We start from the raw sequence: 27,855 nt of genomic DNA, 5'->3' as shown, positions 1-27,855 counted from the left end.
ACATAGAACCGCGCTAGGCAAATAGTCGGACGCTCTGACCATTCGGTCACCGCGTTTCCTAATAAAGGACCCTGTGCCGGTTCAGCATGAATTCACTGACTCGCAGAACAACACTCATCGTCAATGTAAAATCGGATAAAAAAAGCCCCTATTGTTCAAAGTCTGTTTAACTTTTACGTTACGCCAACTTTTCACAACTTTATTCCATAAAGTCCCCTTTATCTCATAATATGTCAAATCTACTTTAAATTTGATTACACCAATGAAAAGAGCATTTAAAACGCAATCATTTTTTTTAAATTCTAATCTTAAGCAAACGAAATTCAAAATCACTTGGGAAATAAATTTTTATGAGCTTCCAAAATTCCCATCTAAAATTTAAGTTTTTCATTGTTCTGTAAATACTGACAGATACGGTGTTCTTAGAAAATTTGCCACTATTAGTGAGCTTTAAACACGTGTATTTCATTTCTCAAAGGTCAGTCATGAACGGTGTAGAATTAAGTCCAAAGTGTGATTCTCAACTATATTCAAAATATTTCACTTTTTAGGTAACTTAAACTTTCACAACTTTATTCCATAAAGTACAAAGTACGTCATAAAATGTTTATACTACTGTAAATTTAAACCCAATAGAGAGAATATTAAAAACCCTACGAGGTTCATTTATTTGTTTTTTGTTTTTTTATTGTACCCTTATGCAAACAAAATACTGCAGTAATGTAAATAGTCCCACTCACTCTCACTCACTCACTCNCGCTCTCTATCTCTCATCATTATTTGTTAATAGAAGTTTCAAAATCTTAATTACCAATTTTTTTAACTGTTTATAACTGAAAAATTAAGTATTAAGCAACTAAGTGTTATTTTAAATTACCTTTGAGAAATTAAGTACATGGATTTAAAACCCATTAGTGGGGGCCACGTTTCTGTAAATGCCACATCTTTCAGCATTAACAGATCCAAGAAAAATTTAAAATTCAGACAAGAACTTTGAGTTTTGTATTTTGTTCGCTTAAGGTTACTATTTAAACAAATGAATCTCATAGGTTTTTAATGGTCTTTCTATTGATCCTATCAAATGCACAGTAGGATTAATATTTTATGAGATACAGGGGCTTCATGAGAAAAACTGTGAAAGGTTGAAGCAACCTTAAAAAGTGATATATCTCGAATATCATGGAGAATCAGACTTCGAAAAATAAGGACTTTTCGAGTTATGCAAAAGCTTCAACAAGCCACTATTAGTTTCTTAAAATCTTAAATAGAGAGTCTTAAATAAAACCTTTAATATAAATACTAATTTTTGTTTTAAATAGCTTCCTTTAAATCTTAAAGTTATTATTTATAAAGCATTTCCGTTTGATTATTTTTCCTGAGAATCCCTCAAATCCGCGTAACCGCACCTTTTCGAGCTTTTATCAAATTGAAGTTTTATAGTCGTAGAAAAATCGGACTAAAAAAGTGAAAAGTTTCATCGTTCCTGGTCTGAAGCGACAAACCCTGAGTTGTAAAGACGTTGCAAATAACGTCGAGGTGAAACGTAAAATCGATCGAAATAGGGGTAGTGTTCGTACTCGATGATACCAACCCCTTGAAACGAGCCCCATTGATGTAATACACATGGTAACGATATTTTGTGTAAACGCGCCTTTTAATACCATAAAAACCGTTTCCACGCAATGGCCCCTTCCTGTGTCTTTTGTACGAAAGTCAAGGAGGGTTGAAACACAGTCATTTTGAAAGTTTAATATATTGGAAAATTCTCAACGAAACCACACGGACCCTCGACAATACGGTTTCAAATGGCTCCTTACAAATGTACACACTCGAAATTTTAAGTTATATAAATTTTATTTATTATGGAAAATTGTTAATTAGGATCAACAATATTTATCGAAATCTGGAAGACAGATAGCTGAACTTTCATCCATGTCTCAAGTTACTCAGGCTGATTAGGCCTACTAAATTTCAAACTTATAAGGAAAACTGTACAGCTTCTAAAACAATCAAGAAAAAACATATACAAAATTAAAACCCTGCGTAACATCAAATGAATAAAAAAACACCAAAAACCCTAGACTTCTATTCATTCCGGCAAAACACGCCCTCTCGTATTAATTATTTTAAAAAAATATAAAAAGAATTGCAAAAAATTTCACTGAAGCGGAAAGAGCGAAAATGAAATATGAGTGGTAGTCAAAACTAGCGAGAATAGACGGACGCAGCTACGATGCTCAATGTAATCCGAACTTTTTTGGATACCACACTGGAAAACCATAAAACACTTATTAACGTCATTTATCCCGATAAACAAAATAAGCACGAAAATAGCCATGGCTTATTTTCCACCAAATGCTAAAACCAATTATTGTTTATATTATTAAAACTTTCGCTGTTAATTTTTCCTTGACTTGGACTTGAGGAAAATTAACGTAAAACGAAAACTTTATATATATATAAGAAGTCAACTGTTCATTTTGCTCTGAATTAAAAAACAAAGTGATAAATTATACATTTCCTGTTACAACGTATAGTTTCAGTACAGGGTTTTCCCTTCAGGCTTTTTCGGAAAGATCTTAGCATTAAGGTTTCAAAACGGCCCTCGGGGCTTTGAAAACGGATTAACAAAAATTACACGTCTGAGCATGAGGGGGGGAATCATAAGATTAGGTAGATCGACTCCAAGCCCTAAGGGACAGGGTGCAGATTTATGAATTAAACATCTAGGGGGAAAATTACTATCGCAGACGAATAAAATTTTTCGAAATTAAATTATAGGTGAAACCTCTGGATAAAACCTTTTGGAAGAAAAGTCACGAAAATAACATGCCCTTTGTAGGTTAAAATAAAAGACTGTATGCTAATAGACAAATTTTCTACCTTTTACACTATAATTTTACTGTTGTAATTTTCTTTTACTACAGATTGAACCAAATTTGTGAATTCTGATGAACAGGTGTTACACCAGATGTAGCAGAATATTTTTTATACTACTTTTTTATTATTTTTCAACCAAAACATTTTGATGTTTGGATATATGAATTTGTACTGTTATTTTTGCCTTTTTGTCATTATTGGGTTTATTAACTGGACAAACTTCATAATGGCCAGGGGAGTTTGGTTGGTCTGCGAATGGGATCGACATTGATCACTTTGGGTCCATATATAATCGCTTTTTTACGATTGCATTCGAGTTTTGGGGTTGAGTTCATCACTGAAGCCAAGTTCACATGGAAATCTTGTATCAGGTTTCACATATTGCTGCCTTTTTAAACATAATATGGAGGAAGTGAATCGTACTGTAATTTCGTTAATATTTTGCTCCCCTAATTTTTTCGTCGTGAATATCGATCGGGAGGGCCACGTCATGTAACATTTCCCCCTTTTCTACCGATTTTTTCCTCTCAGTCACTCTCTTTCTCTCTCCCTCGCTTTCTTTTCTCTCCGTCAGAAAACTCAAGCGGTAAAGCATTCCGAAAAACACTGAGGAGGCCGGGGGGGTCGTAAAATGCCATAAAAATGAACCCGTTTGGTACCTGGGGTTGAAAATCGCACAGCTTTTCTACCTGATCCTGTGTGCGTGTTGAGTGTGTGCTTGCGTATTATTGCGCAGAGGTATGCAGCAAGGAAATAAATCGACCCGAGGCCGGTTTGACATTTTCGGACTGGGACCCTTTTGCTCTTCGCTCAATAGTGGTATCGTAAAACCCGTAAGCGTCGAATGTGTGAGATGTGTGCCTCCAGGGGTCGTAAATCGTTTTCATCCGAAAAGAGAAAATTCACCCTACGTTTCCTGCTCTCAGAGGAGGCCCAGATACTTTTTTTCGCTCGCACCTTTCTATCGGACTGTTGCGCATTTTGTCGGCAGACGCCTTTGAAGAAACTGCCTTCGACTAGTTGGGGAGGCAAGGTTCTCCAGTGAAGTCTTAGGACCTTTCCAGGGCGAATCCTATCTTCCACTTCCCTCTAAGGTAAAACCAAACTAAAATTTCACTTATATACTTTTTATACATAAATTAACAAATCTGCATATAGCTACATTTCGTGGCAGGACGAGTTTTTTTTTTTTTCAACGCCTTTATGCGATATCTTCAAATCAGATGTCTTATTGACAAACGGGACGAATTAAATTAACGCGACAATTACACAAAATATCAAATTTAATGCTTCGCATAAAGATTGCACGCCATTTTAGAAACATTCTACAACGAATTCTACATTAAACTGTGAATAAAATTAAAACAGCATTTAAATTTCATTGTTTAAACACACCAAACTTTTATATACTCAACAGTAAAGTTTTCCTTCCATAAATATGAAAATAGTTCAATAAAGTTTTAACACTTATTAATTTAAGATATTTTCAATTCGTACGTCATTATTCAAAAAATCATCTAAATCATTAAAGTTGTTTAGTTAACTTAAGTGATATTTGATATTTTGAAAATGGCAAAAAGAGAGAAAATTCGAACGGTTGTATGTTGAGATGGAGAGTTGGTGTCCGAGAGGACCGAAGTTAAGCGGCGGATCTAGCCGAAGGTCTTGGTTCGAATCCCGCTCGTGAAACTGACTTTTTTATCTCAACCAATACCTTAGAAAGAATAATTAATTGATTAAAAGATGTCACTTGATCAATTGACTACGAAAACGTAAATTAAGTTATATTATTCTGCATTTCAATTTGTTTATCACAAAGCCCATTATTGATCATTTACAAATTTTGATTTTTGGAAATTTTTGAAATTCGGATGGACCTGCGATCCTGTCGATTGTGGATTAATCCATCTCCACTACGGTTAGGATTGGGATAAAAGAGGTGGCCAAAGGATTTCTGCACCTCGACCTGAGTAGGTCTATTGTACTCCTCTAATTTTATAACTCACTGGCTAGCCCGAGGTTGTTAATAAGGAACTTGCGGCTTTTCCTCTCCCAGTTGCAAGAATATGCACCTACAAAGTCTCTCACAAAAACATAAAAGTGTTCTACTGTCTTCTCTGACTGACAATACCTGCATAGTGTTGCCTTTGTCTATACTTTTATCCGTAGTGCTTTCTTAGCTAAGCAGCGCTCTGTCAGGAGCTCATACAGTGTTGCGGTTACCCTCCAATAATTCCATTATAAATTTTGCGGTTGACCTTGCTATGAATCTCTTTGCGTGCCTAATGCTTGTGTGTTGTTCCATCAGGTTTTGGATTCATCAAGGATCCATTTTACATGTTGTAGTAGGGTTCAGGGCTTAGAGAATTCATATTAGCTCCTTTTTTGGCCAACATGACCACTTCCTCACTGCTTCTTTGCCCCGGATGAGGACCATGGCAAGGTCAGGTGTTACTGACTTCTGCCAGGGTTTCCATACAATTCCATACGCTTTTTGCCCTTACCTCGTACGAGGCTAAGGTCTTCCGGGAATGCGTTCCTAGCATTTTTATTTATTTCTCTGGCGCAGTGGCCAATGTCTATCATTTCAAACTGGAAAATTGTAGCGTATTTTCCTAAGTTTAGAATTAGTTCGATCTTCGCATTCATCCCGATGAGTCCACCTCCCGTGCCATTATTCGTTTTTGAGTCGTCGGTATTCCAGTAGGAATTTGCAACCAACTGCCTCAACATTTCGTTTGTATAAAAAAAATATCCCTTCCTAAAAGTTCCAAAGGTTCCCAAAATTTCCATCCAATCCACTACGCTTTTCTCATCCTGAGACCTCCTCGCCCCATGATCTTTTATATTGAGTAGCAACTTTGGCTCTTAAAATGTGTCCTATGGGTGCAGTTACGTCCATAGTCTGTGTTGTGCCTGGAAGAAAAAAATATTTACGCACTATTATAACGTGTATTTTATATGTACAGGACACAAATAATTGTTTTTTTTTTATGGAAAGAGAATAAACAAGATTCCATTTTTTACATTAGTAGTTGATAGTGAGGCTCTAAATTTGTTTATATCTCGTGAGTTTTTGTTAATAAAACTATATCTAATTTCTAGACTATTCTTACTATACTTATTTAAAATTTGAAGGGAGGATTGAATTGATCAAATTTATTGAAAGAAATAAACTTATCCAGCCTTTTCCAGAGCACATCTGCTTTTTTGACGTCCAAAAAATAACAAATCTCTTGGATCTTTCAAACACTTGCTCTAATATTTTCTAGACTATTGACTTGTTTCAAGTAGAAAATACAAAACTGACTACTAAAGGGATGTAAATTTCCAAAAACCTAGGCTGAGAGCTCACCACAGGTAACACCGTTCAGCAACAATGGTCATGGGAGTAGCCGAAATCGGCTACTTCCAGCCAATCGGAATTATTCACCCTCCCCACCGCGCCTGGAAAACGCTTTCCTCCTTTTCCAGCTAATAAGCAAAGCGTTCTGACCTTTCTGGGTCAGGTACCTCCTACCATCGGAAAAACGGCCACTGAGGATTGCCGATTTTAGTTTCCACCATTCAATCTGCAATTTCACAATGGCGATTGATGAGCTTTTCTGTTCCGTTATAATATTCATAAATCTTGATTTTATTCCTAAACGGCACAGTCTTAAATAAATTATTTCCAGAATTGACAATCCAGAAATAGTTATTACTAGAGTTACCCTTGTAAATATCTAAATATCTGTGCTAATATTCGTTCGTTCCTACCGTCTTCCTTCTTGAGCCATCTTCAGTGGGTCGTTTTTTTTAATTAGAAGACATACATATCACATATATGTGTGAATTCACAATAAAAGGCTGGACCAAATATCGATTTAAGACGAGATTTGAAAGATTAAGGGGATAATTTTCTTTCAAATCTCGTCTTAAATCCATGATAAGATTTTTTGACATAAGTGAACAGTAAAATAGATTTTATTGTAAAACAAGTTTGTTTTTTTTTTTTGTGAGAAGTAAAGTAATTTCTCATGCTGAACCGGCATTGGGCCACTTTTGGGTCCGTCTTCTCTCGCTTGTTGAATTACCCCAAACGCGTTTCGGCATTGCGACATCTTCAGTGATGAACTACCCGTTCGCTGTCGCGGACGATGAGTTAAATTTATTTGTATTTATTTATATTTACAATAAATTTGTCATTGTTATCATTTAAAAAAACCATGGGCTCAGCCGGGATTCGAACCCAGGACCGCTAATTTGTCAAATACGGACTCGGCCACCGCAGTCCAAAAATAAAGAAATTCCTGCCATAGAGGAAGGCTTAAACGTCCAACTACCCGTTGGATGTCGCAGAAGATGAGGCAAATCAATTTACAATACATTTTTCAAACCATGGGCTCAGCCGGGATTTGAACCCAGGACTGAAGGGTGGCAAATACGAGTCAGCCTCCTCAGCCACAACGATTTTTTTTTGCAATAATACATAAAGATATTCTAAATATTTTAACTAGCGTCCAAAAAAGTTTTTTGCTTATTTAACTGTGAGAGAGTATGATCTTGAAAAATAATGAATGAATACGAGTGGAAAAAGGCCGAGACCAGTGAATATAGGGAGGCCACAATAAATCTCAAAATTTGTGCTAAAGTCCTTTTAAAGAAATCGGCTGTTTGTAGTACAGTTTCGTAGTTTTGAAATTTGTCATGTTTTCGACGACAGTTACATGTATGGAATGGTCTATGAGGAGACAAGCGGTCGGAGAAAGCGAAGGCGAAATATGATAACCTTATCTCGTAAGAGGTCGAAAAACCTCGTTTTTAGACTGGCTCAATTTTCTTTCGAATTTTTTAAAAGCCGTAGAGGGCCATTTATTAGTTAATAACTCTCCCTTTTATATAAGAGGCCGACAATAGGGGAGTACAAACGACGCCGGGGTACAATAACAAGCCTTCCACCCCTTTCTATGCCCTTTTCTTTCAGAGGAGAAAAAAAAGCCACCAGGGTTGTAGTGAAAAAAACCTCCCCTTCGGCTGTCCCGTTCCTATGTATTCCTTTGCAAACGGGTCTTAGAACAGGTGTACACATTTTTCGTATATTATTATCTATGTATATCGCGAGAGGATTGAGTATGGAAAGACATGGGCGAAAAGCGCGACACCGCGGACCCAGAGTTGAATTAATAAGCCGGCTTTTCCGAAGGTAGAAAGGCAGAAATGGGAATTCGCGTGCAAAAATCGGGAGCCGCGAGTAGATTATTACGTTAAGACTCGCGAACCTTGCAGGTCTGACCTTGCATAAGTTAAACATTTAGACGGCGCTCTCGTTTCGCTCCTTAAATCTCTTCCGCTGACAAGATTTTATTTTCAAAATGATTTACCTTCAAACGAATTGAATCGAATGCTTTGATACAAAAAATATAAAGAGGCAATTTTAAAAATGAATAGTCTTAGAAGACGTCCGTTACTTGTCCAATTTTACACAACAGAGATCACAATTTCAATTCTCCTTTTAAGTCGAAAATAAAAAAAATACTAAAATTATTTTTACATTTTTTACATAATACAATAAAAAAAGCATATAAAAATTATTATGCTGATTTTACAGATAAAGTTGAAGAAATAAGTATGTTAAAGAATCGAGGTACACGGGATCAGACTTGTAGTTCGGTCGTTCCCGATCATATTAGTCTGCCTATGTTTTTTTTCTGTACGGTTTGCTTTCTCGTCATCTTCAGTACTTACAACTTATCTATATCATTTAATATTTTAAATATGGTCGATTTTTAAAAAAATTGAAGTTTTTTGCGTCGTATCGCCGCCTAAAGAAATTAGTCCGGCCTGCTTCTTGGCTGTCTGACCCTCCAATCTTTTTACATGCTCGAGGCTAGATGTGGAAACACAAAGCCAAAAAAAAAAAACTTTTTACAACCTTTGTGGCGCAAAGTCAGCACAGAAGCTTGGACAAAGACCAGAATGTCGGAAACAAACGAACTGTAACTAAATCTTACAACTTCAGATCAGGAACTCTGACAATATGCCCATAAAATTATTAAAACTCCTAAGACATACTTTTTATCTCAAAATATAGAGATTTGTTAAAAATAAAACTGACTTTATAAACTTATGAATTAGAATGAGATCCTGTACCAAAATTTCTATTTTTGATCATGGATTTGGTCTCTTGTCTTTTCTGCCTGTAACACGTCGATCAGGATCGACGTTCCATCAGGTCTTCTCAAGTTTTTACAGTTTTGAATAAGAAAAACTCAAAAGGAAACACCGGCCGGGTAACGACGTTGCAAGTGTTATTCTCTAATTACCAACCTAAGCTTGGTCTTTTGATTTATTTTTTAAAATAATTTTTGTTTTCCTCGTATATTTTGGGTAGGACCAAGTACGAATTGCTTTAATTAAGCATTCTTTTGGCAGGATTTCCGCTCCGCCTCGCACTCCAACCATGCCCTCATGGGGGAAACTACTTTTTAACATATGCGTCGAATTAACGCAAGAACGTCAGAAATAATACTTAGCACAAGAAAACTGTAGACTGATCAAACATTTCATTTTTTAGTAGTGAAGGGAGATGATGGATTAACGGAACAAAAGAAATTCTCTTAAGTTGACCTAAGCTGGCCTTTCGTATGGACTCTAACTCTCTCTCACTTGCTCGTTCGTTTTAACTCACTCACTTACTCCCTCACCACTGACCCTCTCTCTCTCTCTCACTCATTCACTTTTATTTACTCTCACTCACATACTCGCTTACTGTATCACTCTCGTTTAATGTCTTTCACTCACTCATTCATTCTCTCTGGTTCACTTACTCACCCTCTCTCGCTCTCTCTCTCTCTCTCACTCACTCATTCTCATTCTCATTCACTCCCTTACTCTCAATCACTTTCTTTCACTCATTCACTCTTATTTCCTCTCGGTCACTCATTTACTGTCACTCACTATCTCAGTGTCTTTCACTCATTCATTCTTTCTGGCTCACTTACTCTCTCTCCCTCTCTCGCTCTCACTCTCTCACTCTCATTCACTTACTTACTCTCACTCACTTTCTTTCACTCTTTCACTCATTCAGTCTTATTTCCGCTCGGTCACTCATTTACTGTTACTCGCTATCTCAATGTCTTTCTCTCATTCATCCACTCTCTTTCTCTCTGACTCACTTACTCACTCTCGCTCTCTCACTTACTCACTCACGTACTCTCCATCACTCTCTCTCTCTCTCTGGCTGACTTACGCACTCACTCTCTCTCTCTCTCTCTCACTCTCTCTCTCTCTGGCTCACTTACGCACTCACTCTCTCTCCATCTATCTGTCTCTCTCTTTTTCTTTCACTCTCTTTCTATCTCTCCCCTCTTTTTCTCGCTCTCTATTCTTCTCTCTAATTGTAAGAGAGTCGTTCACGACCTAAATTTGCTCGATTTTTTAAGTAAAATGATATTCATTCATTTATTCATTACAACCCTTGCCCTCATGGGAGGAAACTAATTTTTAACATATGTGTCGAATTAAAGCAGAACGTTAGGAGTGAAACTCGAGACGAGCTTTTCGTATAAAACTTTCCTAGGTTATAGTTGTTTTTTATCCCCCCCCCCGTGTGAAAGCGTGCGTGCAAAAGTGTTTGGAACTTTTTTAATATACGATGTGAATAGTAATAGGGTCTGCGATGAGGTGCGTGCGACTTTCATCCCCCCCTTGTTCGACGTTGCCGGTTTTCATCTAGGATCGACTAGAGACACTTCCTCGTTTCGATACGCACTCTTACGCATATGTGTTTAACCCGTAATATAATGCCGTCCGAATAGAAAAGTCTAATTTGTAGTTTTTTGATAGTAAACGTACTTTTAGTCTTTTTTGCCCAACCCCTTTCTTACATTACTCATTTAATACAATTTATAAACTCATTAGTTTTCATTCTCAGATTTCTTTATCAAAATAAATTCTAAACGGAAATTAAATCGATGTGGAATTTGTTTTGAAATGGCAATATGACGAAGGGGCATCAGGCGGATCGTGAGGAACAGCGAGAACAAGCGGACCGAACACAATCGATTAACATATCAGATACAAATTTGTCTCAGATCACAAGGCGTAATATCACGATTCAACTTTCAGTCGCGCTTTTTCTTCGCAATCCTGGCCATGTGATCAGTTCCGCCTGTTGATGGGTTTTCAACCGAAAGCTCGCTGTCCAACTTGAAATTTTTTTTACACAGATAGCTCAACGTCTTAGATTTCGGCGTTTTCTAGGGCTCTTTGAGAATTTTAGGTATGCATTTTTTTTTTCTTCTGAAAGTGGGAATAGTTGCGTCTTCGATTTTACCCACCTCAAAAAGTTTACAACTTATTTTTCTTGTTTTTTTGCCAACGGAATTAAATTCGACGCAGCAAAACTTGTGAACGAAATTGTTTACGTTCTATCGGCGCGGTCTACTGAGACGTTTCGCGGAACGGGTGACTTTGAACTTAGTGTTTATGCTTGCAAAGTTTAATATTTTCCTTATGAAAACGACAAGCTGTTTATTCTTTTGTTTTCATACCGCTTGCAAAATTCAACCGACGAAGCGTTTGTATTTCCTTTAAAAGCGATGATTGTTTGAAAACTTCTGGAATTCCGACTGGTAAAACGTTTAGCCTAGTATTTTTAGGTTTAATTGCATTGATTATGTTTTCTTAGTGTTAAGAAATTAAACAATTATCCGTAGTAAGCCTAAGACGTTTCTTATCTTTACAACAATATATAAAATGGGACAAGATCAGTTTTAAGCGGGATATTTTGTGATTCGTGAGGCGACCTCTCAGGGCGAATTATTTGACAACTCAAGAGTTATGACGGTGTCTTGAAATAATAGTTTATTGCAGGGCGAACGCTTGACTAGTTGTGGGGAACAGCGAGGGCATTCATCTCAAGGGAATCTACCCCTCCTCGGTTCGTCACACATTTACCAAAGGGGAGAGAACCTAGTAGACATCCGGTGTCGAGCCCGGACGAAATATCCGACAACCCCTGAAACAGAAAATTCACCCACGATTTGGCGACGAGGGCCGGCGAGGCAGAGCTGCGGTGTTCAAACGCGCCATGAATCGGTGGAAATGGCCAAGTATGTTTATGCAGGCAGAACTCTATTCACGGCGAGTTAAACTAAATCTCTCTCTCGTTGCACATGGACGAAATCTCTAAAATTTGTAATATTAATAATAAAAATTGATAATGTGGGAAATTTAGGGGCCGACAAACAGGTGAGGTCATCGCCGGCCCTCTGTGTTTTAATTCTCTTTCTGGCAGCCATTTGAGCGTCTTGATCTTGTACTGACTCTGCGTTTATACGAAAACTAAGTCGATATCCTATAAAATGCTAGCTTCTCATTTATACCTCAGGTAGTCAACTACAGAATAAAACCTACAATACATATATACAGGGTATTGCAAGTAGATGGCAATGCTCAAGGCGGTGAAACGAGACTAAAAATATAGTTAAATGCCAACCACACATTTCTATCTCAACCCATGCCAGAGACATGACATTTTAAAGACTTTTTTCAAGAAAACGCGTTTAATAATAATAATAATAATAATAATAAAAGGCCCCATTTTCTCTAATTTTACACTTTTTTTCAACGTTCAACCACTTGTACTTGTACTTTCAATGTTGACAAGTATTCATTAAATTCACTATTTTCGCGGTCCGCTTGACCAATTGCGAGAATCCAATCCGATTACACGACATTTGAAAAATGGCAGAAAGGAGGGAAAAATAAAAAAAGTGGGGTTGAGATGGGAAGTTGGTGTCCGAGTGGATCGAGGTCACGATAGCTCGAGTGGGAGAGCAGCGGCGTATCTAGCCGAAGATCGTGGGTTCGAATCCCGCTCGTGCCATTGACTTTTTTAATCTCAACTAAAAACCTTAATTAGTTGACAAGTATGTTATTCAGATCGCAATGACAGTGCAAAAGCAAACCTTCCAATAATGTTGAACACTAGATTTTTTTTTTAATGATAAAGGTTGCTGAAACTGGCCTCCTCCTTAGAAAACACATCGACATAGGGTCAGTACCGCTGATATAGCCCCTTGAATCTCTTCGTTGTTGGCTCTCGTCTCTTCACATGATTACCGAATTCTTGCAGTCAGGTAGCTTATGTCCTCAATAGTTGAAGGAGTGGTACTCTGTACACTTCCGACTAAAGCCTACCCCGTGCATGAAAAAACAGCGGGGTCAAATTTGTGCTTCGGGCTGGCCAACGCACAGGTCCATTTCCCTATCCATCTTCTGGATAATTGATAATTGACCCAGATTGGACAGGGTAGCTGTACGCATTGAAGACAGATACCACCTGATTGCAAGGAATCATGTGAATAGACGAGAGCCAACAACGAAGAGATTTAAAGGTGCTGACCAGTCGTCGCCGTTGGGCTTTTATTAAAAAAACGTGGTTTTCTCGAAAAAAAACTTTAACGGCATATGTCTGGACTATATTTTTAGTCTAGTTTTACCTTCTTGAGTATTGTCATCGACTTGGAATACACCCTGTATACATCACCATAAACATAGAAGTCTGGTTACACTCACTTCTCCCCAACAACCCCTTCATTTCACGCTAATAAATTGCATTCATTGCAATAAATTAACATAAACACAACAACCGATACAAACCTAGAATTCTGGTCACATTCACTCCACCAGAGTATTCGATATACATCGGGACGGGTTGAACCCACTCCATTCTCGCTGATTTTTACTCTTCAGACGTCACACTCTCACCCCAGAGTACTCCATGTTCCTTGGAGCGGGGACTTGTCCGGTAGAAAAATTAAAGCAATTCCTAAAACTTGGAAATAACCTTCAAAACCGGGGGTGGCTTTATTCCAGACCGACTTCAAAGGTCGGCTGTTTATCCACTCTGTATGTAAAATTGCTTAAATTGAGGCAATTACGTTAATACGTACGAGTCTGTAATCGTGTATCTAGATTACTTGGAACATAAGGCTTTTTTTTATTCATCGCTAGAAAAAATTTAAAAGCAGCCAGAATTTGGAAAATATAATTCGCCTATTTCAATTAGACTCTTCTGAAACATCTTTTGATCAAAACAATCAATAGAAAATAGACCGTGTGACTCTTATCTAAGAAGTTGTGACGTTAGGTAAGAATTGACATTTTTTCCCTAGGGTCGTTATGACTATAGTCTCCCTTTCCTCAACTAGGACGGAAAAGATCTATTTAGAATTAACCATTTTACATGTGCATACCCAAGAAAGCCCACTACAGTTCCGCGGTTTACGCGCGCCAATTTGCAATTCTGGTCCAAAAGGTATGAGGATTGGTCCTGCTTTTGCTAGTTTTCAATTTCCTCCTATCTTGGCACCCACGTCAGAATTACCTAACTGACAACTTTGAGTTGAATCGTCTTGGAAAATTGATAATATGGGGCCTGGATGCTAGCTGAGGTGTCGTGTTTTAAGGCCTTCAATGCCTCTTGGCTGTCTGAGTACATATTGCTCTGTGCACTTTTTAGTTTGTTTTGGAGTATTTTTGGTGTCCAGAGTTCAACTGCATGGAAATTTTGATCCGTATAGCATAATAAGCCTTCTCTATTATTCATAGACATCGGAGCTTTTGTGTTACTATGGTGCTGAAGATATGTTAGGCTTTACCAGATCAGCTGAATGTGGAGTATTCTAAGGTTGTCTGCTCTAGGCTCTCTGAGAGAATATGTATTTCTGTGCTCGTTTGGGTATTTCTTGTGTCCGACTGCTGGATCTCAGCTTGTAAAATTGATAGTGTGGGGCCTGGAGGTGCCGCCAGGCCAAAATTTTGGGCTTTTTACTCTTACCCCATTTTATGCTCCATAATTGATCATTGTTGTAGCCTTGTCATATATTGTTTATCCTTTTTAAGATTATAGGGTTTCTTTGTCCTTATTTAAGCATTATTTCATTTTGTCCTAAGAGTCCACCCATTTTAAATCCAACTATGTACCAAAATAATGCACCCGTGTTAGTCACATACATCAGAGTTACCTGATTTGGGATTCTAGGTGGATATTCAGCCTTCAGCACTGTTTGGCTGTCTGAGAATATGTATGTTTACGTTAGATTGTTTTGGGTATTTCTTGTGTTCTAGGTTCGACTACATGTATCTCTTTGGAAATCTGTAGGGCTTGGAGGTTTCGCTAGGCTAAAATTTTAGGCCTTTGACTCCTGCCCGCTTCATGATCAGTACAGTAAAAAAATTCTCTTGAAAGCAATTCAAAGACAGTTTAAATATTTATATATTGCTATATATGCTTGACTACAAATATTGTTACATATAATCAAGGAGGACCTTGGTAGCGGAGTGGTTAAGTCATCAAACTCTCGGCTAGTGGACCCCGCGATCGTGGGTTCGATTCCTACCTTCGCCTCTGGATTTTCTGAGCCTGAATTCATGCCCCGATTCGAAAAGTGGTTTCTTCGGCGGATCTCTATTTTCATAGATTTTTAAACTCATTAATCTATCTCTGAGCATATATAGCATTTACAAAACAAAAAATGCAAAATAAATAAAACTAACTTCGGACCCAGGCAGAAACTGTAGGGGTTACGCCCTATTTTAAGGCTGACAAGGCCTGCCGGCCACGGTCGTGAAAGTTGTAAGAAAGTCGACGGAAAAAATTGCCCAATGCTTAGAAATCGAAAAGGGGAAGGCATGGCAACAGGGTTGTTGAAATCGATTCTGCCCAAAAAATGGCCCTTCCGAGTACCATTGAACGTTATAAAGTATACAGAGAGCTTTTTCATAACACAATCACGAAGCCCGTAGACTGAAACGTCCATGCGACAGTGCTGTCCGTTAGCAAGCAAGTCACAAGGATGTAATTATTCGACTTTCAGCAAAAATGGAAAAGTTATTTTGAATGTGGACGCAAGAGTCGTTCAATTTTAAAGCCTATTCTTTGGAAAACTGCAAATACAGTGAAGAAGAAAAGGAGACGTTTTATGTTTATGAGATGGGCTATGCAGGTGTAGATGGCTATGGAGGTTGATTAACAACCTAGAAAGTTTTTTATAAAATTAGAGGAGCACAACAGAACACTCAGGTCGAGGTGCAGAAGGTGTTTGTGGTCACATCCCTATCCCTAATTTTTGGAAGGTAGTAAAGTTCAATGAGCTATTTAGTAATTAAAGACAATTATTGGCAATAAGACTTGTCTTTTCCCAATCCATACTAAAAAATTTGTAATGGCCAGTTTAGTTTCTTAATACTTAACACCTTTATTGGCAATTGATTGAAAAATTTCGCCAGTTTTATATATTCTGCACATTTGTTTCTGCAGTTTTAGAATTTTACAATACTGACAAGGCAAATTTTCTAGTTTGGGCAGAGTTGGAAAATGCTTTTCCCTCTTTGACACAATAGACCACTTGTAAATAAGCAAATAGTGCCCTTTTTGACCCAGGTACCTCCTACCTTCGAAAGGACGACCACTGAGGATCGCCGGACGGTCGAATCCACCATTCAGTGGGCAATTTCACAATGGCGATCGGTGAGATTTTCTTTTCGGATCAAAAGGCTAAAGGCTAGAACACGCATAAATATTAATTTTATTCTTGAATAAATAAAACTTTGTTTTATATTAAAACAGGTTTTAAAAACTATAAAATTAGATGCCTTGGTCGTCCTTAAGCTGTTCTGGTCAATTCCTTCAACGAGTAGTGTTCAATTAATATAATCAATTTAAATTAACAGACTGGAACGTACTTAGGAAAAGAACCAGATCTTTTATGTCAAAAACAGTCGAAAGAGTAAATAACAAACAGACCAAACCGGCGAAGTTAGGCAGAGCTGGATTATAAACGATAAAACAAATTCAATCAGGCAAATTTCTCGTAAATCTCATAACTGGACAACAAGTCATTTTTTGAGCCTTTTTCACGATTGGCCGTCACAGAAAACCCATCATTTGACTATTTGACGTTGTGTCGTTCGAGGAGATCCCGACGAGGCTACCGATCCGTTGGTGAAATATTTATAGATATCTCGTGGCCGGATCTGCGCTTCTTTTCTCATTTCTTATAATTTGGTAAAGAATCTACTTCTCGACGGGAGTTTAGAGTTTAATTTGTCGAGCGGCACTTTCCGTTGGGCTTGTTATGTAAGCTGGTTTTAAAAGGTTGCCGTTTTTCAATAACCTAATTATTATCCGAGCTGTCTTTATAAACAATTCATTCCACTACAGGCGAACTGCAACCGGAATTGAATTATGTTAATAAGTTTGCCTTAAAAAAAACTCCTTACACTCCTCTTAAGATTTTTCTGCCAATTTGGTCTGCAAACTATGACTCAGATTTTTATGAGTTTCTTATTAAAATTGTACTCAAATTTGTACAGTTTCTTTTTCTTTTATGACCTTTGACATTACACAATAATAGTTTATCAATAATTAGTACCAATGTCAATTTTTTGGGAAAACTGTTGGCAGACAATGCGGGATGCTTGTTTACGCATTTGTTGTTAAACCGAAATGTAAACATCACCATCTCAAAGAAATCAAACAATTTCTTTACTTTTCTAAATATTATCGTTTTATGTCAACAAAAAACGTATCGCCTTTCTGCCCGCGCAGTTCCAACGTTCGCCTTTGGCCTACCAAACTAAAAACTGACGATACCGGCAATTTATTGATAGAAGAAGAGAGGGGAATAAAATATTTGGCTTAGACAGGCAAAGGTCAGTTATTGTGGATCTTTTGACAATTGGGGAAAATAATAATACGTCGACGTTTAGATAAGCGGTAAAATCCTGGCGTTTTGACTTGATAGGTTCGAGAGGAAATTGTTCAAACTGGCCGGTTTACGGTGCAAAAGAAACGGAAATTGTACTCGCCGGTTTTGCCTGTACAGCCGTAGAATTTTGCCATCTTCAGTGGTCGTCGTTGAATGTGAAGCGCTGTCTACCCAGCCTAAGTCCCTCCGAAAAGGGATAAACCAAACACACAGACCAACGTTTAAAACAAGATTTTTTACCTCTTTAATGTTTTTAAAGAATTGCATTGAAAAATGGTAAAATCCACTAGAGAAGTAGCGAATCCTCCCGGTCGACTATCCTCGCTGTTTTTCAGCTATGTTAAGACCCTCCGAAAAAGGAAAAAACAAGACATTTTTACCTCTTTAATATTTTTCAAGATATAGAAGAAATGTTGCTCTCTTTTTGTTTAGTTATACCAAAAATAATAGAAGCTAGTTGTACACTAAAATTGACAAGAAGCCTTATTTGGACTGATTAAAATTTAATTGTGACTTTCTGCTCTCTGAAACTTGATTTGTAAGCACACAAAACTCTTTACTTCCGGTAATAAACCTCAAAAATTTATCGACATTACTGTAAAAGACCCAAAACTTTTTTTTAAACGTTTCCTTTGACTTTGCAGTTTCAATTTGAAGTAGGTCGGGTAATTAATTTCATCTTCGAACCTTGAAAATTGGAGGAAAACGGACAAAAATTTACCTATTCGTTTCTAAACTCTCAAATACAATATACAACGTACTCCAGGGAGCTCGGGGATATTTTCGATTCGGCGGCATCTTTACGCCTCAACCATAATAGAAAATCTTGGATTCATACCAAGTCGGAGTCGGTAGGGTACAGAAATATTCCGCCCTTAAGGGACATCTAAATAGATAAAGGCTTAAACAGGAAACCGGAAATTCCACCCCAACGAGCCAATTTACACACGGTTGAATTAACAATAACACAACTCAGGATGCGCATTTTCGACATCCCCTCGGGGGAATATGTAAACGGGACCTGTTTAACAAAAAGATTACACTTGTGTTTCGCGTTTAAAACCTGCAGTGATCCTTTTATTATAACACGAATGATTGACAGAGGTATAAAACAGCAAAAAGATGCTGCAGTAAAACTTCTGTCAAGTTATATCCTATTCACCTTGATCATTTCAGAATCGAACCCCGATCCTTCCGACGTTTGTTAACGTTGTGTGCAGTAAAACGTGGCCTCTGCCGGGATTCGAACCCAGAACCGCTAGCATGGCAAATACAAGTCGGACGCCCTAACCACCCGGCCACTATCGGTCCCAAAAGTAAAATAATTCCTGTCATGCAGGAGGGATTAACGTTGGGTGTCGCGGACGATAGCTCAAATAATTTATTATTATTATTGGCCTAACTTTTTGGCATTGGCCGTACATCGATTTATTTCATACTACTCTCAATTACAAAAAAACCTTGGGCTCAAGCGGAGATTCGAACCCAGAACCGGCTAGCGTGGCAAATACCAGTCGACTACCGAAGACCTTTTAAACAATATTAACACAAAACAAAGCAAAATAATTGCCAAACAAAAGTTCACAGTTACATTTTTCCTTTTCATCTAGCAGATTAGAAAACACATTCATTCTATTGAATTATAAGTGATAATTTTCTGGGTTTAATTTTTATATAAACGGCTCAAAAATGAATAGGGATATTTGTTATTTATTCTTATTCTATTAATTTTAATTAAATTAACCGAAATATTCTTGTCAGTTAGATAAAACAAAATAGAAAATATATGTGTGGTGATTAGTGACCGTTAATGGATGATTATTCAGAAATCGTGAGATGCGGTCTGGTATGACGTACGTTTCAGAAAAACATTTTTTTTTATCGTGCCATCGTGTTGTGAGTGTTGTAATGTACTTCAAATTATATTTTAAAAAAAGGCATTTACAAATTCAAATTTTCCTATTTTTTTTTATTGCGATGAAAATAAGTATTTAATACAAGTTTCGCGCAGTGGAAACCCAGCTTAAGGACTTTAAAGTATACTTAATACATATGATTATTCAGAAATCGTGAGATGCGGTCGGGTGTGTCGTAGGTTTTAGAAAAACATTTTCTTTATGGCGCCAACGTTTCGATCTTTATTGAGATCATCTTCAGGGCTCAAAGTGTTTGTTTTCTGCTGTCAATTGTGTCATTCTTGTGTGTCGTGTTGAGAGTTAAGAACACACAAGAATGGCACAATTACGCAGAAAACAAACACTTTGAGCCCTGAGGATGATCTCAATAAAGATCGAAACGTTGGCACGATAAAGAAAATGTTTTTCTGAAACCTACGTCACACCAGACCGCATCTCACGATTTCCGAATAATCATAAAAAATATAAACCAAAAACAAACAAATGTTAATCCTCATTTTTAATAACAGATTTACTTAAGAATATTAAACATGAATTCATTTTGTAAACAAACACCTTTTCTCGTCTTTTCTCCATTTTAATCCAGTTGTATTCCCTTTAACCATGGAAAGCGATCACCTTGAATCAGAAGTTCGCAATATCATTGTGAGAATGAGTCATCGAGGTCACAGGCAAGTGGATATCGCAGGGGTAGTTGGCGTTTCTCAGTCCTTGGTCTGGCTTTCGCCCGATTCCGAGAGACGGAAGTGCAAATAATTGGCCTGGTAGTAGATCTCAGCGCATTACGACGCTAAGGGAAGACAGAACCCTTTCCATAGTGCCCGCCAGATCCTAAATGAAGTACAAGATGTTTTGGCAAGGCCTTTATCATCACATCATTCGTAATCGTTTGTAGGAAAGTTGGCTTTACATCGTTTGACCCTTTGAGACGACCTGCAGCAACAGCCCGCCACCAGCAACACAGGAAAATATGGTGCAGCGAGCGCTTAGAAGAGAACAACCAATTGGAATGTTTTTATGTTTACCGATGAGTCGCGTTTCTGTCTGTATAGTCATAGCAGGCGCCGTAGAGTCTACCGAGAACGGGGATGTACAATGCCCCAGTTTGTGCTCCCTTCAGTGCAGTTCGGAGGAGGCGGTGTAATGTCTGGGTTGGGATTTACACTCGAGGACGAATTGGAGTCCATTTTGTTGAAGGCAACCTCACCACAGTCCGTTATGTCCAAGAAATTATCGAGGAATACATCCCTCAAACTATGAATTTCACTGGAAGGAATCTTCGATTTCTCGATGACAATGGAACACCTCATAGTGGCAAGTTGTTTATCCATGTTTAGAAAACCTGGGAATTTCCGATCTGCCCCTTCCCCCATTGTCTGCAGACCTCAATCCCAGTGATCACATGTGGGATGCGTTGCAGAGAAGGCTTTTCGATCACCATCCGCAGCCAGTTGGCCTGCAACTGAGTGTAGCGTTGTAATATCTATGTAGTGAAATTCCTTATGAAATTAGTAACAACTTTATTAACAGTATGCATAGAAGTTTTAGCTAATAGAGGATATTATACACGGTATTAATTGTTTAAAAAAATTATTATGATCATTAAACAAAATTATGGAATTAAAACCTTTTATTTTGTTATTTTTCAAAATCCCTTAATTTAATTTTCTTTCTTAAGAAAAAAACAATAATTTCTAATAAATTTTAATGCAATTTATAATAAAATTGAAAATAAAAACTACACAATTGGCAATATCCCTATTCATTTTTGAGCAGTTTAGAAAACTTGGTTCGCGTTTTGAGATGCCTTACTTGAAAATTGAACAGCCAATTTTGCAAGATTGCCCAGTGCAAAAATTAATGCAAGAAGGAGAATCTGAATAGCAAATAAAATCTAATTTAAATTTGACTTATATTATTTATTTATTTTAATATTTAGAATATTCATGTTTTTACAGGATCTACTTTTGCTAGCAAACATCTATTTGTTGTATATTTATATTTACGAAACTAGTTTTATTTTGTATTTTAACTTTTTTAATATAAAAATACATCAAATTAAGGTCTTTGTTTTTATTTCCGAAGAAAAGTTTTTCCGAATTCAGGCTTGCTAACGCCTCGGGATGTTAGGATCGACAAAAACTCACCCTCCAATTATTTCCCTTCCCCTCTGCGTGATGCCGGAACGCGTCTGGCCAAAGGCGAGACTAGGCCCGTGTTCCACTGTTCAGTAATGACCAATCTGATAATAGTCCGTCCACCCTTTATAAAATCGACATAAAAAAATGTCTGCAACAACCCTACTATAGTGATGATACATAATGGAGAAACGGCGAATCATTTTTAAACTGGATTCAACGAGATAGGACAACACAGGGTTTTGTTATGACCGAGTGAAACACGATTGGGGCTCTTTTGATTCTAGGACCTTTGGGCGAATTATAGGCGTATTGTAGTGGTATACTAAGGATATGAGTGGATAGGGGCGGTTGACGTCATTTTGTCAATTCCCTCATGCGACTCCTTTATTAAAGCATACACCATTACAAATTAGACAAGGCATCAGTTTGACGACCCTGCCCGCTACTTCTTCCACCCTGGATTACCATCATTTATTCAATTTAACAGAAAACAAAGCTCTCCTTGCTTTGTTTTAAACTTTCTTCACTTTTTACACACGTGCATATGAAGAGCAAAATAAAGAGCTGACATATTTCGAAGTTTATTATTTAAAAGAAAAAGAAAATTAATTATGGCAAATTTAACTTTACACAAAGCTTTGAACAGCTTTACTAATCAATAAATATTTTTTACACAAAAATCAACTTGAAAACATACCAAAACATCACATTTCCCTCATATTTTTAAAAATTATACACAAAATTTAATTCTATCTAGCTGATACATTTAGCCACAGACATATACAGTTATTTCATTTCTGCATTGAACCGAAACCGTTCACTGAAGATGGTACAAAGTTTGGCAAGAAAATTTCCAAATTGATTCATCGGCAATGACCCAGCCAAAATTCAAACGCTGATCGATGTTTTATTGTATAATCGTTGAAATTGAGCTGGATTTCGATGAAACTCTCTTTAAACGCACATAAATACTAAATAAATACGTAAATATGTTTCTATTACATATTTTTTAACTGCATGTAAAGTTTGTATTACACCCTCTCTCTCACCCTCACACTCTCACTCTCTCTCTCTCTCTCTCTCTCTCTCTCTCTCTCTCTTTCTTTCTCTCTCTTTCACTCACTCACTCACTCACTCACTCACTCTTTCTCTATAATGATATTCAAGTATTCATTCATTCTAGTTGGACAGTCATTGGATGTAAAAGAATTGACCAAAACACTGTGTCTATAATTAAAGCATTATTTTATCTCTCTTTCTCTTTCATTGGCTGTAAGAGTAGTCAGAGTTGACCAAACCACTGCGACTTTAAATAAAGCATTAATGAATCAAATGAATCAATCAATCACTCTCTCAGTCTCCTTTTTTTAAATTTAGCATACACATGCCAAATACTACCATCATTTTAACTAATACATAGAGCAAATAATAAACCTAAATTTTTAATAAACAGACATTTGTGTATTTAACTGTGTGTTTTTATTTTTGTTGTAGATAACACACAGGAGTGAAGAAAAGCATAAGAAGTAAGGAAGAAAATTAAATACCAGCCAGTAAACGACCGGGATAAAAGATGTCGGCACAACAGCAGTATTGTTTAAGGTGGAACAATCACAGGTCGAATCTTTTAACCGTGTTCGATCAACTCCTGCAAAACGAGGCTTTTACTGATGTGACATTAGCATGCGAGGGAGGCATGTCTGTCAAGTGTCACAAAATGGTTCTCGCCGCTTGTTCGTCATATTTTCAGAGCTTGTTCACTGAGTTACCTTGTCGGCATCCGGTCGTTGTGTTGAAAGATGTGAGGTACGGTGAAATGAAAGCAATTCTAGAGTACATGTACAAAGGTGAAGTCAACGTGGCTCAAGACCAGTTGGGGGCATTATTGAAAGTAGCTGAGGCGTTGAAGGTCAAAGGCTTGGTGGAAGAGAATGGAAGCAGGCCTCAGATGAAAAGGCCTGAAGATGAAGGGAATGCGATATCGACATCGACCACTTCGCACGCTCCTCCTAGTAGTAGTGTTAACAGTGAAGAATCTCCGCCACACTCGACTGGAGTACATCACGCAGGATTTCCTAAACTACCCTATTTGTATGGAAGTAACAAGTTGATGGGCGAAAGGAGTGGTGGCAGAATGTCTGTTCCTATGTGGCCAATGGAAGGAATATGTGTGCCTAACATGCAGGGTAATTCAGGCAGTCAGAATTCTCCTTCAATGGCAATGCTTAATTGGTGTTATGAATCTCCAAACATAGATCGCCAACCTGTACGAAGGAAAAAACTGCCTAGCCCTCTGCTCAGTCACGACACCCCAATCCTCAGGACTGTTCTGGGGCAAGGCCAGGCTGATTCCTCTCAACCAGTTCCTCTGATTTGCAGGCCAGACAGCTACGAACCTGGTAATCACTCTCCTTTCACCAACGGATCAGGGCCAGACCAGGAAACAGTAAATATTACTATCAATTTTTAATTATTTTTATTTGAAATTATACTATAAAATGCTAAAAGGAACAATTTCATGAAAAAAATTATAGCTCTAACAATTTTCAATAATTTAAAACTGTAGTCTTGTCTGCCAACCATTGTTGTTTTAGGCTATCAGATGCGATTTAGCATTTTGAAATTTTCAGTCGTTAGTGTGTGCTTATTTTTTTATTTATTTTTTTTTATTTATTGTTTTTGTTTTTAGGCAGACAAAGATGATCAGAAAATGGTAGTTACCAACAAGAAATCTTACAAATTAATATCTTAAGTCTAATTGTCCGTTACATATAACATTCTAAGTTAAAAACCCTTTGTGGCTACTATCATTGCAAAAGAAAAAATTCAATTTCTCGATACAACGCACGAAATTAATAATTGTTATTCGATGAAATGTTAGTTAATCTAATTAAATATGATTCATTTTTCCAGCTATTAAATATAAAACAAGACCCTTCATTGGGAGACGCACCTTCACCTTACACTGACATATCAAATGTCGAGGAAGAAAATAGTGAACGGGTAATTAAATTTTTATCTAACAAATACCTAATAACAATATACAATGTCATTCTTTGTCTACTGTACTTTGTAATATTTAAGTTGATTGTAGAAAAATTAGGGAACACATTAATGTAGTACTCATTTTGTTTTTTGTTTTTGTTTTTTATTTTATTTAGCACTCTCTTTCTGGCTTACATTCTTCTCAACCACATTCGATGTATGGAGACTCAAAGGGTATGAATGATGATTTTAATTACTGATTTGATGACTTAAAAAAATTAAAAACCATTTTTATTTATGTGGAATTGTTTATTGTAATTTTGTATCTATTGATTTGTATAATTTTGTAAGAGTTAATAAAATCTTTTGTCTAAAGTAGTACAAGCTATGGAATTCCATAATAGAGAATCTGCGTTTGAAGAAAACTTCTTTTAGTTCCAGCACGGTTTACTGTTAACATGCTGGAACTAAAAGAAGTTTTCTTCAAACACAGAGTTAATAAAATTACATGTATCATTTGCAATTTAAAAATACTGACTTTTGCTCATACTTAAATAAAATATATATATTAAAATGAAAATTAATCTTGAATTATGTTTACAGGAGGAATATCAAGTGCAATAGCTACTTATGTGCCGACGTCAAAACCTGCCGAGTGGAAAAGATACAAACAGTACACGAGAAATGATATTATGTCTGCAATAGAGGCTGTAAGGAGAGGAATGTCTGCTGTGAAGGCTGCTAAAAAGTTTGGAGTCCCTTCTCGGACACTGTACGACAAAGTGAAAAAATTGGGCATCACGACAAATCGCCAGGTGAGGCGAAGTTCGAATAGCAACGGAAGTCCAGCTTTCCAGTACACTTCATATGGATTGGGTATGTTAATAAATGAAAGTGAACGATTAACAAAAAAATTCAATTCTGTTCAATCAATTGATGTACAAAATATAAAATGTGAAGATTACGGAAGAGAAGCGATAGCAGCTATGGGTGTGGCCTCAAACATGGAAAACAGTGGAAATTTCTCAAGTCCTGGAAACAATGAGCGTTCTCTTAGCCCGAATTTAATCAAATATGCACATCGAAGGAGTGTCAGCCCGCTGTCTCTGCAGCAGATAGAGGAAGACTCGAATCAGGTGGAAGATTTATCTATTACCCGTAAACCAGAACCGCCTCCTACATCACGTGTTATTATGCCACCAATGAGCCAAGCCAGCACAATGGTGACAACAGCAAGTGATTCCCAAGATAACACTGACTGACATAATTTATGAAAAACTCATTGTCATTTCAATGACTGTTTCGCCTCCTATTTTTAGTTATTTTATTTTATATTACACATATATTGCATAGAAGTTTGCCATTGCGTTCGATACCCCATATTAAGATATATTATTTTCTCTTTTTTGGGAAATAGTGAGAGGGGTCAGCCATTCATAAACTTTTAAGACTGTGAGAAAAGCAGGTAACCAGAAGACTGTGATATATGCACACGTACATGTCTGCAAATAAAAAGATATATTTGCACAATATATAATGTACTGTGTGCATATGTCAATATTTTATTGAAAATACAAATTATTTAGAAGCCGAAATATTAATTTCTAGTTACCTTAGTGTAGAAACAATGATATATACTCCACCATATACTACTTATGATTACCTTTGTTATACATTCTACCTCAATTCAAGACTTGAAGTGAATATATTACAATTTACATTTAGTGAGAACAGATACTGAGAACATGATACTTATAACTGGACGAGATTTTAAAGAAAACTGTTTCACCACAGTCTGTCGTGTGTTGATTTCATTACCATACATTAAATAAATAACTACCTCAATTCATAATGAGATTTCAGAGAATAAAGTCTTCATTTCGCCGTGCGGTAATGACATTTTGATATGATCCATTGGTGAAGTATTATTTATCATGTTCCTCAAGACAGACGACAGAGTAAACTATAAGACTGAATAATTTTTATATGTTTGTTGTTAATTTTAGTCAAAGTAAACCTCATTTTCTAATGAGGAACAAGCAAGACTGACAGTAAATTCATTGTTAATTTCATTTCACTATTAAATGATCTTTTAAGATTATTATGTATAAATATATATAAAACATATATCACTGGTATATTTTTTCTTGATTTATTATTTCTTTTCAATTTTTCTTTAAATATACACTTTTTTAATTTAAAAAAAAAAGTGGTTTAGAGATTTAGTAGTTTAAATGTAGAACAATTTATATTTGTGTTAAACTTATATCATTACTGAGTTATAACATAAAATGGAATAATCTTTGATTATCATTTTTTTTTTTTTTTTTAATAACCAATGTTTATAGGGTAGTTGCAATCAACATGGGTTTGATACCCTCATTTATTGTTATTATTCAAGCAGGTGTAAGGTGTTTTTATTAGACAAGATGCTCCTTACACAATTAAGAAGTATCTTTAAAAATTTAAAAACATTTTTTTATTGACTTAGTGACTAACAACATAAAAGCTAATAAAATAGATAGAATTTTGGCTAAGTTCTAAGTATGCCTACACACCATACATTATAACAATGCTGGGATGCATTAAGCCAATGTATAATAGAAAAAATTATTCAAAATTTTAATTCAATTATTTTTATGAAGATTTTAAGGATGAAGCTAATTGGTAAGAATGCATTATCAATGCAAATAACCTTCAAGGTATTGCAAGCTCAGCTTTGTTTGGTAGTTAATTCAAATGAAAATAATATATGTTCGATACATATACGATGTAATGTTGTTTTTTTTTCTTTATTTTGCAATGAACAACTTTTCCTAGAAGGATTGTTTCAATAAATTTTAAAACCAAATTGGTTATTGGTTACATCATTAATCTTGTTTTTATGTGATGAAATATAATTTTTTGTTGTCTAATAATTTGTTTATTTTATTGTCCATGTTTGTTTTTTTTTTTAATTCAAGATGGTTTTGGGAAGCAGGTATAATCAATGATCAATACAATTTATATTAAGAGTTTGTAGTATTAGATGATAATTTTATTATTTAGGTTTTAGGCTGCCAAGTATTGAATGTAAATATTATATATAAATATATATTTTGCTCTGTTAACTACAAATTGAAGTCAGACTGGAACAGTGACAGTGCATTGTAAAAATAGCCATAGAGACTGCTA

The 27,855-nt window shown here is 36.5% G+C and overlaps 1 protein-coding gene across 3 annotated transcripts in view; it reads left to right on the top strand.

Moving 5' to 3' along the window:
- LOC106666678 overlaps positions 1 to 26,828 on the top strand; it is a 34,187-nt gene extending 7,359 nt beyond the window's left edge. Inside the window, exons 2-7 of one of the 3 annotated variants that reach the window (XM_024226263.1) lie at positions 23,191 to 23,882; positions 23,952 to 24,142; positions 24,610 to 24,699; positions 24,858 to 24,915; positions 25,285 to 25,557; positions 25,642 to 26,828. In XM_024226263.1, the coding sequence (XP_024082031.1) occupies positions 23,270 to 23,882; positions 23,952 to 24,142; positions 24,610 to 24,699; positions 24,858 to 24,915; positions 25,285 to 25,557; positions 25,642 to 25,943 (1,527 nt within the window). In that variant the 5' untranslated portion in view covers positions 23,191 to 23,269 and the 3' untranslated portion in view covers positions 25,944 to 26,828. Of the gene's footprint in view, positions 1 to 23,190; positions 24,143 to 24,609; positions 24,700 to 24,857; positions 24,916 to 25,284 lie in introns of all 3 variants that reach the window. The other 2 variants (XM_014394033.2, XM_014394031.2) reach the window with 2 other exon arrangements.
- Positions 26,829 to 27,855: the final 1,027 nt, after the last annotated feature.

Source organism: Cimex lectularius, unplaced genomic scaffold (genome assembly GCF_000648675.2).
Source record: "Cimex lectularius strain Harlan isolate CLEC.00 unplaced genomic scaffold, Clec_2.1 scaffold117, whole genome shotgun sequence".
Classification (NCBI taxonomy): domain Eukaryota; kingdom Metazoa; phylum Arthropoda; class Insecta; order Hemiptera; family Cimicidae; genus Cimex; species Cimex lectularius.
The sequence above is the reverse complement of the archived record's forward strand: the minus strand, read 5'-3'. Positions and strand labels throughout refer to the sequence as shown.